The following is a 13,510-nucleotide window of genomic DNA, read 5'->3' as shown; positions in this document are numbered from 1 at the left end:
ATCTGGACACTTAGTTTGTTCCTGGACTTCACTCAATTGGTATGGAATTAACAAAAAGAAAAATCACAAGACAAAGAAGCAGCTCAGAGCAAGAGTGGAATCAAACACCTAATTCTGTTCAGATTCCTGGCTTGAAATTAAATATCCTAATGATTATTAACTGAACATTGCATTGATCAATGAAATATCATTGAACTTGGCTGATGTTGATTTACAGGAGGGTTTTCTTCTGTCTTCCTCCAGGCAAATACGTGAGGGACGAAGAGAAAGTAATATTCCCTCGGTACAAAGCCAAGTGTGACCAGCTGCTTCTAACAAATGGAAGATATGTTACCGCTGTCAGAGCAGAGAGCATCCTTTCCACAGTCACAGAGCAGATTGAGTCAGACACATATTGAGGTCAATTTCCAGTGAGAGTTGTTCCAACAACACAGAGGAAATAGAAGTTTTGTTTTTTTTCCACCATTCACAATGCACACCTGCCCAGTTCGAACAAATTTCAGCATTGTGTTTTGCGAGATCTGCAGCTCGGATAGTGGATAGTTGAGCTGGCTTGCTTTTCTTCATACAGTTCATCACCATGCTCGGTGGTATCATCAGTGGAGCCTCCAATGAGTCAATGTTATTCCACTCCCAGTGGAATTTATACTGTATGGTCCATTATGGTGACTACTGTCATTTCTGGTTTTGATCTGTCTGAGTTTTCATATATGGGGTCCGATTCTATAATCTTGTTGATTGAAGTATGCATGGAAAACCATACCAATCGGAATTCCTGTGTGTCTGTGTTTGGCTTGGGCTACCATGGTTACTTTGTCCCATGTTAACCTGATGGCCTTTATTGTCTGAATATGATACATTGAGACAACCAAGGCCATCAGTTAAAATGGGACAAAGTAACCGTATTTAAAAACAAAGAACTGTGGATGCTGTAAATCAGGAACAAAAAACAAACTTGCTCGAAAAGCTCTGCAGCTCAGCAGTAACTGGTTCTGAGGAAAGGTTACTGGACGCGCAAGGCTAACTCTGTTTTTCCCTTCACCGATGCTGCCTGTCCTGAGCTTTTTCCAGCACCTTTTATTTTTGTTGTATAAATTAACCATAGCAGCCTAAGCCAAACATAGACATGTACAGGAATTCCTAGAGACATTGTTCTCCACACAAACATAGAATTGGACCCCATGTATAAACCCATATAGATCAAAATTGAAATGACAGTACTCAGCATAACAGACCTGACAGTGCAAATTCCAAGCAGAGGAGAATAACATTGCATCATCAGAGGCTCCACTGATGATGTCACCCAGCATGGTGGCAAAACGTCTGAACAAAAACAAGCCAGCTCAGTGACCAAGTCAACAAAGTCACATTTCTGCATTCACATCCCATTGACATTTACACCATTTTTGAAGATGGACAGACTGAATACTCGTCCAAAATATACACTCAGAAACTGAATCTAATCTCCATTAAATCAGTCTGATAACAGCTACCACATAACAAATTGCATCATAACAGAATATTACTGGCTGCCAAAGTTCAGCCGTGTTGACAAATAGAAACTGACAAGCATGTGTTGATATCTCTGCTGAATCATTCACCCTGTAGAAACAGGCAAAAAACAGGTTGACACTCTCTCATATATGGGGGAAAAAAAGTTTGCTAAAAACCATTCTCAAATTCACATTTGAAAACTGATATGTACAAATTAATATTTATGCTCACACACCAAACTACACGTACCCAAATGATAACTATGCTTACATATCCACATCATAGCAACAGAGAAGAACGGATTGTTGATAACACTCCAGTTTCACAGCATAACTTCACAGGTCCAATTTTATAAATGCATTTAAATATCCACAGACTTAACAGTTTTTTTGCGGTGCAGTGTGATAATGGTAGTAGATTCACCAACTTTAGGTACATTTAAGTCGTAATTGGATTAGCATGTGGACGTACATGGAATAGCGTAGGTTAGATGGACGTCAGATCGGTATGACAGGTTGGCATACTATTGAGGGCCGACGGGCCTGTACTGTGCTGTAATGTTCAATGTAACGACACTCCAGATTTCAGAAGCAGATTCTCACAGGTACGTACTGATTATGAACTTCACGTGTCCATGAAGCAGAAACTGACAGGAACAACTTGGTAATAACCCTCCCAATGTCATACAGCTTGAACTGACAGGTACACTTTGATAACTACATGCATATCAACAGTGCAGTATCTGACACCTATGTATTGGTAACTACACACATACACAGTCTCTCACACACACTCACTGAGCAGAAAATGAGAAATATAAATGGATAACTAAACAGACATATTGACAGGCTAGATGGATAACTCATATCTTGCAGCAGAAACTGATAGTGACACTGATTGAAGAGCCTAAGTGGGGGAGAGAGAGTAAAATTGTCAAATCAATAGAAAGCAAAAAGCACTGGTCACAGTACATCAGTGCTCGTCTGTGACCGAGGTAATCCGAGTAAAACTGATACCGAGACACGCTGGCAGGTGTCTGAGGAATGTATGAATAGTTTGGGCCGAGACCCGTTGGAGATTTGAAGAAGGACGTCAAACCTTTCGAGGAAACAAAAAGTAAGGGTCTTGACGGAACAGGCAATTTAAAATAGTGTCTAAAGATGGTGCGCACGATTAATGCTCTTTTTCAGGAAAAAAACAGTTATCGATTGGTTTACTAACATATCGAGGTGTTTTTGAAATGTGAAATGAATATGCAGGTGCAGATTTCGGCCCCTTTTTACCGCTTGCATTTAAGGTTTTGAAAATCCGATTCAAGGTCAGAAATGGACATTCCACACGGTTCGGGAATGCGGGAAAGTGGGATGAAGTCAAATATACATTCATAATCTTGAAGTAAATTTCATCACGCATTCTATTCTGTTAAACGTCCGAGTTTTCGTTAAATATTGGCGGGCTTTTCGAGTTTGAAAGAAAGCGGTTGATGATTTGGCGCCGGGATTTTCCGGCCTCCTCCCCGGGCCCTCTCCGGATTGGTGAGGGACGCAGAATTCTGATTGGGCATTGAAACGACATTAGGAGATACTGAACAATGTGACCAATCAGCAATGGCCGCACCCCCATTCCTCCCGAAGGCAAAAGAGGGCGCGATGTGGAAGCATTGCAGCATCTTTGTGAAAGTGTTTGTGAGACTGTGGCTATGTCTGGGAGAGGAAAGGGCAGTGGCGGGAAAGCTCGGTCGAAGGCGAAGTCCCGGTCATCCCGGGCTGGGCTGCAGTTCCCGGTGGGCCGTGTTCACAGGCTCCTAAGAAAGGGTAACTATGCTGAGCGTGTGGGTGCCGGAGCGCCGGTCTATCTGGCTGCGGTGCTCGAGTACCTGACGGCTGAAATCCTCGAGCTGGCCGGGAACGCGGCCCGGGACAACAAGAAGACCCGCATCATCCCCAGGCACCTCCAGCTGGCCGTGCGCAACGACGAGGAGCTCAACAAGCTGCTGGGAGGTGTGACCATCGCTCAGGGCGGGGTGCTGCCTAATATTCAGGCCGTGCTGCTGCCCAAGAAAACCGCCGCTGGGGGCGCCACTAAAAAGTGAAGAGACCGTTTTGTAACCTGATAATCCAAAGGCTCTTTTCAGAGCCACCCACAACATCAGTGAAAGAGTCTCAGACCTCGTTTCTGTTCGATTGATTTAATTTTAAATATACAGAGCCTGGGACTTCGCAACGTCAAATTTCAGTCACATCATTCATTGATCCTGTAGTTGTCACGGTTCGATAGAAAATGAAATCCATCCTGCTCCTCCTGATTTCGGTAATATTTCCATTCAGAGCTGGCAGCCGATGAGCAGGAAGAAGTTATGATGAGCTTATTATAAAATTACAATGTATAACATAATTGGAAAACAGAATAATCGTTTTGCAAATACGTTTTCCAGTCCCACTGCTTGTTGTTCACTGCCAATTTCACATCTCCCTTAATCGCATTCGAGAAAGCGAAAGTGACCCGGGGCACCACGTTGCAGGGTCATTTGCTTTTGATAATGAACGGCCACTGACCCTCTGCGCATTAATCTCAGGTGCAGCTCATTTTCCTGCCTTTGGTATTATCGAGTCCTCACAGTATGGAAGCAGGCCATTCGGCCCATTGAGTCCCGACTGACCCTCTGAAGAGCATCTCTCCCAAAGTGCCCTTCCATATCCCTGTCACTCTGTCTTTCTCTGGACACACTGGGCCCATAGCATAGCCATGCCACATAAAGTGCACATCTTTGGACTATGGAGGAAACCTCAGCACCTGGAGGAAATTCTCAAAGACACTAAGGCCACCCACCAGCCTACCTTTTATCCTGGGAGAAGTAGCCCTGGCCTGTACAGCTTCTCCCTGAAGCTGAGCCCCTTACAAATCTTTTATGAATGTTTAAGCTTAAAGTAAAAAAAAAGCTTCTCGTCAATCTGGCTGTTCATCATCTTGAAACCTTGGATGAACTGTCTAATCCATTCCCTACAGCAGACCAGGAGTGCAGCATCAAAAGTGGACGACCAGGGCTGTTTCAGAAAATTCAGCGGAGAAGGCTTCAGCAAATCCATCAAAGATACCAAGAGGCAGGACTGGAACAGTTTAGTGGCTCCAACCAACCAAACTGAGCAAAGCAAGATAGTGGACAAAGACAGTTCCCACCCTGATGCTGTCTATGCTTGGTTTACACAGAATGCCAGCAGCGTGGTGTCCACTGCCCCGCCAGGCCTCAATGCACCTGTTCTATCGGTCACTGCAGTTGTCAGATCCGTCTTCCTGGTGAGAACACCCAAGGAAAGTAACAGACCTGGACTGAAGCACCAACTGTGCATGTAATTACTGTGGGGAGGTACTCTGACATCTTTGATGTCTCCCTCTGACAAGCTGTACTCTGCACCTGCTTGAGAAGACGACCATTATCCCAGTCCGAAAAACCACATGCAGTATGACTTCATCTGTACTGCCCAGTGGCTCTGGCATCCAAAATCATGAAGTGCTCAGAGATGCTGGTCATGGCCCACTTGAACTCTCGACTTTCAGCCTGCCTCAATCCCTTGCAATTTTCCCACTAATGCAACAGGCCCACAGCAAGATGCCCTTTTCCCAGCCCTGCAATCATCCCTGGAACATCTGGGCAACAAGGCCACCTACAATCAGGCTTCTGCTCATCAATTACAGCTCAGTCTTCAACACCATTATCCCTGCAAGACGGATCTCAAAACTCACACCTCAGGCTTGGCTCCACCCTGTGCAACTGACTCCTCAGCTTCCTGAAACACAGACCACAAATCGAGAAGATAGGCAACTGAATCTCCTCTGCAAGGACATTCAAACACTGCAACCCTCAAGAAAGCATTCTCAGTTCCCTACTGTACTCCTTGTATACTCACTATTGTTGTCAAATTCTGAATGAATGCCACCTATAAGTTTGCTGTTGACAACACGATGATGGGATGGATAATAAATAATGATTATTCAGATGACAGGAAGGAGATGGAGGGTTTGGTGACGTGGTGCAATTATAAAAAGAAAACTGAAATGTTCACAAAACAAAAGAACTTATAATTGGCTTCAGAAGGAAAAGAGCAGAACACACCCTCAGGTCCATCAACAGAGCAGGGTGCTGAGAGTGTCAATTTCCCAAGAGTTACAATAACCAACAACCTTCATGGGACTTCCCACATAGATGCAATGGTAATGAAGGCACAAAGGCCTTGTCTTCCTGAGGCTGCTCATGTATTTGGCATGTTACTCATGCACCATAGAAAGCATACTGTCTGGGTTCATCAAGGCCTGATATGGAACCTGCTCTGTCCTGTTCCACGAGCAACTATGGAAGGTTGTGTTCACACCCCACACCGTCACGGCACCCAACTTCCCAACCATGGGCTCTCGTTGCTGTGCAAAGCCTGAGACATCAAAATCCATCCAACCCCAGTGGTGGCCTCCTACAACCTCTTGCATCAGGCAGAAGATACAGAAGCTCGAACACCCACACCAGCAGGTTCAAGAACAGATTCTTCCCTGTCATTGTTAGACTGACGAATGGAATCTTAAATTTCAAAAGTGTTGATCTTGCCTGCATACATCCTGTGGAGTGTAACGTGTATGCCTTATCATTTCCATTTTTCACATTATGACCTGAATGTGCTTACTGATTATGATCTGGCTATACTGCTCGCCAACAAAACCATTCACTATTTAGGAACATGTCACAATAAATCTAACTAAATTCCTGTAGCAGAGAGACCAGAATTGAATGCATTATTCCAAGTGTTCTAATCCATGCCCTGTAAAGCTGCAACTTGTCCTCCCAACTACTGTTCTCAATATACTGGCCAAATTTTCCGAAGGATACCATCAGCAACAAATGTTGAAACAGAAGTTAAACAAGATACAACCTTATTTTCAAAAGGCTGAAAAAGCCACCCCAGTGCCCCCTGAAAGAAGTTTTGTACAAGATGTGATAATGTGATAATGGGCCAGTTGGAGGTTTCAGTTCAGTGGTGGTTAATGCAGCTAAATTGTATGTGTTCAAATATCATGAAACAAAAACAAAAATGGCAACTTCTGATCAGGTTCCAGTTTCACAACTGATTTTTCTTTTTGTGAAGAGAAGGTGTGTGGCCAAGATATTGTCAATTCACACATTCTTTCCAAGCAGTTTTAAAAGGCAATCATTTCACGTTGAACATCTGTCTCTGCCTCAATTATATGAAAAGAGCACGTCCTTAAAAACAAGACACATTGCTGAATTTACCTTCACCCACTTGTTCAAAATGTGGGAAACTGGCATATTTACTGTCAACCCCTCATGCCTCCAGTAGCTTGTGAGCAGGTGTCAGCACTAGAAACATATTCAACCCTAATCATCAAAGCCCTGAAGCCTGCATGCATGTTACATTTATTATAAATACAGAGGTTAAAGCGGTTTGAATTTGTTCATCAGATTATTAGCATCACTGGCTCGGCTAAACCACCTGTAATTGCCAGAGAGCCATTATATATAAGTCAATATCAGTGATGGGAGTGTGGAGTCACACCTAAAAGGGAGAGAGAACATAATAAACTCCAGTCACTCATTGTTCAGCCACTTCCATTTGCTCAAGTTGCTTTTTTTGACTCCATTTCCAGGGTGACAAGCCTTAGTGGGGTATGGACCATGTGCTTCACCCCTGGCAAACAAAGCAATTACCATCTATTTAAGTCAGAGAAAATGGGAACTGCAGATGCTGGAGAATCTGAGATAACAAAGTGTGGGGCTGGATGAACACAGCAGGCCAAGCAGCATCTTAGGAGCACAAAAGCTGATGTTTTGGGCCTAGCCCCTTCATCAGAAAATGGGGGCTGGGGAGGCAATTCTGAAATAAATAGGGAGAGAGTGGGAGGCAGACTGAAGATGGATGAAGGAGAAGATAGGTGGAGTAGCGAGTATAGGTGAGGAGTTAGGGAGGGGATAGATCAGCCTGGGGAGGATGGACAGGTCAAGGGGGGGAGATAAGGTCAGTAGGTAAGAAATGGAGATGTGGCTTGAGGTGGGAGGAGGGGATAGGTGAGAGGAAGAAAGGGTTAGGGAGACAGGGTGGGGGCGAGCTGGGCTGGTTTTGGGATGCATTGGGGAGAGGGGAGATTTTGAAGCTGGTGAAATCGATAGCACTCGGCTGCAGGGTTCCCAAGTGGAACATGAGTTGCTGTTCCTGCAACCTTCGAGTGGCATCATTATTGCACTGCAGGAGGCCCAGGAGGGACATTTGCCTAAGAAGTGGGAGGGTGAGTTAAAATGGTTCACGACTGGGAGGTGCAGTTGTTTATAGCAAACCGAGTGTAGGTGTTCTGCAAAGCTGTCCCTAAGCCTCCACTTGGTTTCCCCAATGTAGAGGGAGCCACAACGGGTACGGTGGATACAGAATAACACATTGGCAGATGTGCAGGTGAACATCTGCTAGATGTGGATCATCTTGGGGCCTGGGATGTAGTTGAGGGAGGTGGGGTGGGGGGCAAGTGGAGCACTTCCTGCAGTGGCAGGTGAAAGTGCCAGGTGTGGTGGGGGTGGAGGGGAGTGTGGAGTGGACAAGGGAGTCGCAGACAGAGTGGTCTCTCCGAAAGGTAGATCAGAGTGGGGATGGAAAAAATGTCTTGTGGTGGGGTCGGATTGTAGATGGTGGAAGTGTCAGAGTTCACCTCCCACTCATGAACTATTTTAACTCCCACTCCCATTCCTCAGACGACATGACAAACCTGGGCCTCCTGCAATGCCATGGTGATGTCACCCATAGGTTTCAGGAACAGCAACTCATTCTCCATTGGTGCCCCATTGATACATTGACAGGGATGAACTTTCGTGGAATCTCGACACAGCAGGAAATGGCCTTTCGAGCCTGATCGATCCTCCGAAGAACATGGAAAGAACAGCTGATGCTATAAATCAGGAACAAGACCAGAAGTAGCTGAAAAAGCTCAACAGGTCTGGCAGTCGTGAAGAAAATAAAATCCAGAGTTGACGTTTCAGCTCCGGCCACCCTTGCAGTTCTGAGGAAAGCTCACGGGACCCGAAAACTTAGCTCTGATTTTTTTTCTTCTTCAGAGATGTTGCCAGACCTGCTGAGCTGTTTCAGCAACTTCTGGTTTTGCTGCGACAAGCATCAACCGAAACAGGCTGGGGCCTGAGGGAAAGTGTGATGTCTGGTCTGAACCCCCTACATATTGGCGGGCGTTTCAGATTTGAAATAAAAGCGGTTGATGATTTGGCGCCAATTATTTCTCCCGCCCAACTTCCCAGCCGTGTTCAGTTAGAGTGGGGTAACACCAAGGGATGCATAGGCAGGGAGGTGCTTTCCTGTCACTCAAATCTCCAGCACACTGGGAGGCTTCAATTATGTACTGCCATCAATTTATAACTTCCCCACAGCAATGTCCGTTTTGTCTTCTAATTAACGTGACAAATCCACTTCTCGGCCAGATTGAAATTGTTTAATAACAGACGAAACGATACAATACAACAGCAGAAAAAAAAACTGGGCGCATAATAAAGTAACCAACATTGTCAATCGATTGCTGCTCTCTCGGGATAGTTGAGTGGCTCTGAAAAGAGCCGTTGTGTTTCTCGGGGTGAATGTACAGGGCCGGGCACGCTCCGTTTAGGCGCGCTCCCCGCGGATCCGCCGGGCCAGCTGGATGTCTTTGGGCATTATGGTGACCCGCTTGGCGTGGATGGCACACAGGTTGGTGTCCTCAAACAGACCCACCAGGTAAGCCTCGCTGGCCTCCTGCAAGGCCATCACGGCCGAGCTCTGGAAGCGCAGGTCGGTCTTGAAGTCCTGAGCGATCTCCCGCACCAGGCGCTGGAACGGCAGTTTGCGGATCAGCAGCTCGGTGGATTTCTGGTAGCGGCGGATCTCCCGCAGAGCCACCGTGCCGGGCCTGTAGCGATGAGGCTTCTTCACTCCGCCCGTGGCCGGAGCGCTCTTGCGGGCCGCTTTGGTCGCCAGCTGCTTGCGGGGAGCTTTCCCTCCAGTGGATTTGCGCGCTGTCTGCTTGGTTCTAGCCATTCCTCTTCAACTCTCTACAACACACACACAAGCTGCTGCTGTCAATGCCGACGCGGCTGCTGCGCTGCCTATTTAAGGGAATGGAGAGCCCGCCCTAGAGCTGGGATTGGATACAGTCCCGTCCCTCAATCCCCTGAGAAACAGCTCCGGAAGGGACAGAAAAGGCAGAATAATATTTTTTGGAGGCTGATTGGTTAACTTGAAATGACAGTTGGTCTCTTTCAAAAAGCCCGCCGATTTTACCCTCGCGATCCTGAGTTTAAAGTAAATATTTAAAAGGATAATTAAGTCCGCCTCCGATCAAATCGTGTACTTTGCAAACTAAGTTTTTTGAATAAACTCTACATCAGCGGAGACAGGACGACAGGATTGCCTCATCTGTCTGTAACAGGCGTGAGGAAAGGGGGAGGGCGTGTAATACAGTCGGGCAAACTAATGAACCGAACTTGTAACTACCGTTAATGCATCTAAACACCGCCGAATAAAGCATTTTAAAAGCTAATATGGTGTAATACAGTGTAACGTATAAAGTTACACAAACTCAATTTAGCGGCATTTCTATCTTTCACCGAGGTTATAATTAGTCCCAAGATAATTTGGCATTGCTTCCTGCAACAGGCAGATGGAAAGTAAATTAAAACTTTCACAGTTGTCCCAGAATCAAAACTGAACGAAATATCATTCCTGTAACGGTTAATGAAATAACAATATAGCAATATATGCTAACTCCAGCCCCCAACTGGATCTGTAAATAAAACTATTCTCCACAATGCAGTGAACACAATTTTCGGCAAAAGAACTGCGGTCTTGAGCTTCATGTTCGAAGCAGATAAAAACAGGGACTTTTTTTCAAAGCAGTTGTGATACAATTAAACGCCCATGATCCGGCCTTTCTGAACAAGACAACACGGTTTGTTCCATTTCTACGTCAGTTTCTATTCCCCCAGCTGAATGAGACAAAATCATTTCTTGAGGATTGTGTGAAGAGGGGTTTCAGAGCCTGTGTTTGACTCTTTCCCTGCATGTGTGAAAAGCAGACTGACATGATCTGACAAAGCACGAGAGCCGATGGTCGATGTGAGCAGGACCTCACACTCGCTTATTGTCGAGTATGGAAGAGGGGCTGAGTGTAAATCCGGTAGGTAAATACGGAACGGTTATTACATAAATTAGTGTCTAATTTATTCCTGCACTCGGAGCTAGGACAGGGATCATTTGATCCGGGCTCAGCTCTCTCCTGAAAGATGTGGTGGCTCTGAGAAGAGCCTTTGGGTTCAGTTTGTTACATGTTACACCGACTGCTTCATTTCTTTGCTGCTTTCTTGGTCACTTTCGCTTTGGGCTTGGCCTTCGGTTTCCTCGATTTCGGGGCCGGCTTTGCGGCCTTGGGGCTCTTGGTCTTTATCACCTTCTTCACGGGAGTCTTTTTCTTCGGCGCTGCTTTCTTCGCCGCTTTCTTTGGCGTTGCTGCCTTCTTGCCGCCCGCTTTCTTGGCTGGGGATTTCTTCGCTGCCACCTTCTTGGCCGTTGTTTTCTTCACGGCTGCTTTCTTGGCGGCTGCTGCTGGTCTCGCCTTCTTTCCCACTTTTGCCTTGACTGGATTCTTTGCGAGTTTGAAGGAGCCGGAGACGCCCTGGCCCTTCACCAGAACCAGGGAGCCTTTCGCCAGGCACCTCTTGGTAGCCATCCTGATCTGTGCATTTTGCTTCTCCACATTGACCCCGCTTCTCTGCAGCGCCTTCTTTATAGCGACCAGAGACGTTCCCTTCCGATCGCTGTTCTCCCCGACAATCTTCACAATCCGCTCGCCCAACCCGGGACCGGCTGGTTTCTTCCTGGGAGCCGCCGCCTTCTTCTTCTTGGGAGCCTTGGGTTTGGTGCTGGCGGAGGCTGGAGGAGCCGTTTCGGCGGCTGCACTGTCGCTCATGTCGGGAACTCTGCGCTGAATCTCTCTCTGTCAGACTGAACTGGGTCAGCAATGAAGCTGCTGGTGGCGGCACTGAGCAACTTAAAGGCAGCGAGCGGACGGCGCGGAGACAACCTGCCCTCAGCTCCCTGCTCCTGCTGCCTCTCTGTGTTTCTCTCTCGGCAGAAACTCTCCAATTCCTCTGCAATTCCGCATCTCCAGAGAGGTAGGCTCGATCGTTCCTGACCCTGACACGGGAAGGTTTGCGGCCGAAGCGTTTTCACTCGAATTGACGGCTCCGTTGTCGAGTGAAACGCATTTTGCTGCTGCACTGATCGCGCTCTCTGAGCTGAGCGCTGGCATTATCATCACTTTTGGGCTGAAATCTAGAAAGCAACAAACACGTTGCCTTGAATTCTAGCTTTGGGATTTAGTGAGGGAGCAGGGGGATAAGTTGAATCGAAAATCTTTTTAATTTGCTCAAGACAGACTGGGAAATCTCATGATATGAGCGAACACACAAACACAGTTACGTTAAACTCTCCCGACCGCCCTTTACCTACAGTCTCTCTGGCACAATATTCACATCCATACAGTCGCAGGCCAGAAATATCGCGAAATATAAATGTGGGCGGATATAATTTATTTTCCTTTCAGCCTTTGCTCCGATACCCAGGGAGTTCGTTGTAGTTTTTTTCTCTCTCCTCAGTCACTGTTAAACTCTCTGAGGACGGAGCGCCGGAGATTCGCTCTTCTCCTGATTCAGCTGCAAGAGCCAATCATCTGGTTTGAAGTTACATTGATCGCCCAGGTCAGTATTTTTCTGGGAATAAACAGGCAGAGAAACACAAATAATAGCAACTGAAACTAACCAATCAGCCCTTCAAACCTCTCTTCCCACTCCTCATGAAAATGGCAGGTCATCCAACTCAATAGCTTGTGTCCGTTTCTCTCTCATATCGAATCATTCAGCATATCCTTCAGTCCAACCATAACATGCCGAATTTAATGCCGAACTGAACTAGTTCCACCCACCTGACCCTGGCCTGTTTCCTTTCAAACCTGTTATGTTCACGTACTAATCCAAATGCCGTTTTAATGTTGTAATTGTTGCCACATCGACCATTTCGTCAGGAAGTTCATTCGACTTGCATCAGGCTCTGTGATAATAAAACCCTCGCGTATATTTTTTTGATCTTTCTCCTGTCAGTTTAAAAATGTTCATGCCGCTCTTCAATTCCCCCCTTCCCAGGCAAAGGACAGCTACCATTGGGTCTAGGCCCGAAATGTCAGCTTTTGTGCTCCTCAGAGGCTGCTTGGCCTGCTGTGTTCATTTAGCTCAACACTTTGTTTTCTTGGATTCTCCAGCATCTGCAGTTCTCATTATTTTATGAACTTCTATAAGCTGACTTTCAACATGCCACACTCGAGTGAAAAAAAAGACTCCCAGCCTATCCATCCTTTCCTTATAACTCGAACCTTACATACTCGAAATACTGGTGAACCGAATCTGAACCGTCTCCACCTTAATCCTGTCCTTCCTCGAACTGGCCGACCAGAACTGTTGGCAGTATTTCAGAAGTGGCCTCACCCAATGCCCTGTGTAAGTCAATGTGAATGCCACCTCCTAAACACAAAGGACTGAGCAGCGAAGGAAAGCGTGCCAAACACCTTCTTAACCATCCTGTTGAGGTGTGATGCAGACTGAAAAGAATTCTAGGTCCTTCTCTTCTACAACACTACCCATTAATTGTACAGGGCCTACCCTTGATTGTTGCACCAAAATGCAACACCTCACAGTTATCCAGTTGAACTCCATTTTGCAGCCCAACCGATTGGGTTACGATCCCTTTGTAATCTCAGAAAACCTTCTCCATTCACTCTGATAATAACTTTGCGAGCATTCACAAACATGCTTACCATGCCTTCTATATTCTGATCCACATCATTTTTATAAATGACAAACAAAAACAGAGCCAGTACAAATCCCTGTGGAAACCACTGGTGACAGGCCCCCAGACTGAAAACAAAACAGCCCTCCACTTTC

The 13,510-nt window shown here is 46.2% G+C and overlaps 4 protein-coding genes across 5 annotated transcripts in view; 2 read left to right on the top strand and 2 right to left on the bottom strand.

The window, feature by feature from the left end:
* LOC132207182 (uncharacterized) overlaps window positions 1-13,510 on the top strand; it is a 245,502-nt gene that overhangs the window by 10,291 nt on the left and 221,701 nt on the right. The window lies entirely within an intron of this gene.
* On the top strand, window positions 244-6,987 carry LOC132207207 (histone H2A type 2-B-like). 2 transcript variants are annotated; one of them, XM_059642439.1, is made up of 2 exons: window positions 244-3,559; window positions 4,804-6,987. In XM_059642439.1, the coding sequence occupies exons 1-2, from the start codon at window positions 3,194-3,196 to the stop codon at window positions 4,843-4,845; spliced, it is 408 nt and encodes a 135-aa protein (XP_059498422.1). In that variant the 5' UTR covers window positions 244-3,193; the 3' UTR covers window positions 4,846-6,987. The 2 variants fall into 2 exon arrangements, with proteins under 2 accessions (XP_059498422.1, XP_059498421.1); XM_059642438.1 differs by having other exon boundaries at window positions 244-6,987.
* LOC132207206 (histone H3) lies at window positions 8,965-9,557 on the bottom strand. The gene has a single exon (XM_059642437.1). The coding sequence runs from the start codon at window positions 9,555-9,557 to the stop codon at window positions 9,147-9,149; it is 411 nt and encodes a 136-aa protein (XP_059498420.1). The 3' UTR covers window positions 8,965-9,146.
* On the bottom strand, window positions 9,795-11,519 carry LOC132207189 (histone H1-like). Its single transcript, XM_059642399.1, has one exon. It carries the CDS (start codon window positions 11,482-11,484, stop codon window positions 10,861-10,863), a length of 624 nt encoding a protein of 207 aa, XP_059498382.1. The 5' UTR covers window positions 11,485-11,519; the 3' UTR covers window positions 9,795-10,860.

This window comes from Stegostoma tigrinum, chromosome 44 (genome assembly GCF_030684315.1).
Source record: "Stegostoma tigrinum isolate sSteTig4 chromosome 44, sSteTig4.hap1, whole genome shotgun sequence".
Classification (NCBI taxonomy): domain Eukaryota; kingdom Metazoa; phylum Chordata; class Chondrichthyes; order Orectolobiformes; family Stegostomatidae; genus Stegostoma; species Stegostoma tigrinum.
Note: the sequence above shows the minus strand (reverse complement) of the source record. Positions and strands in the feature narration are given on the sequence as shown.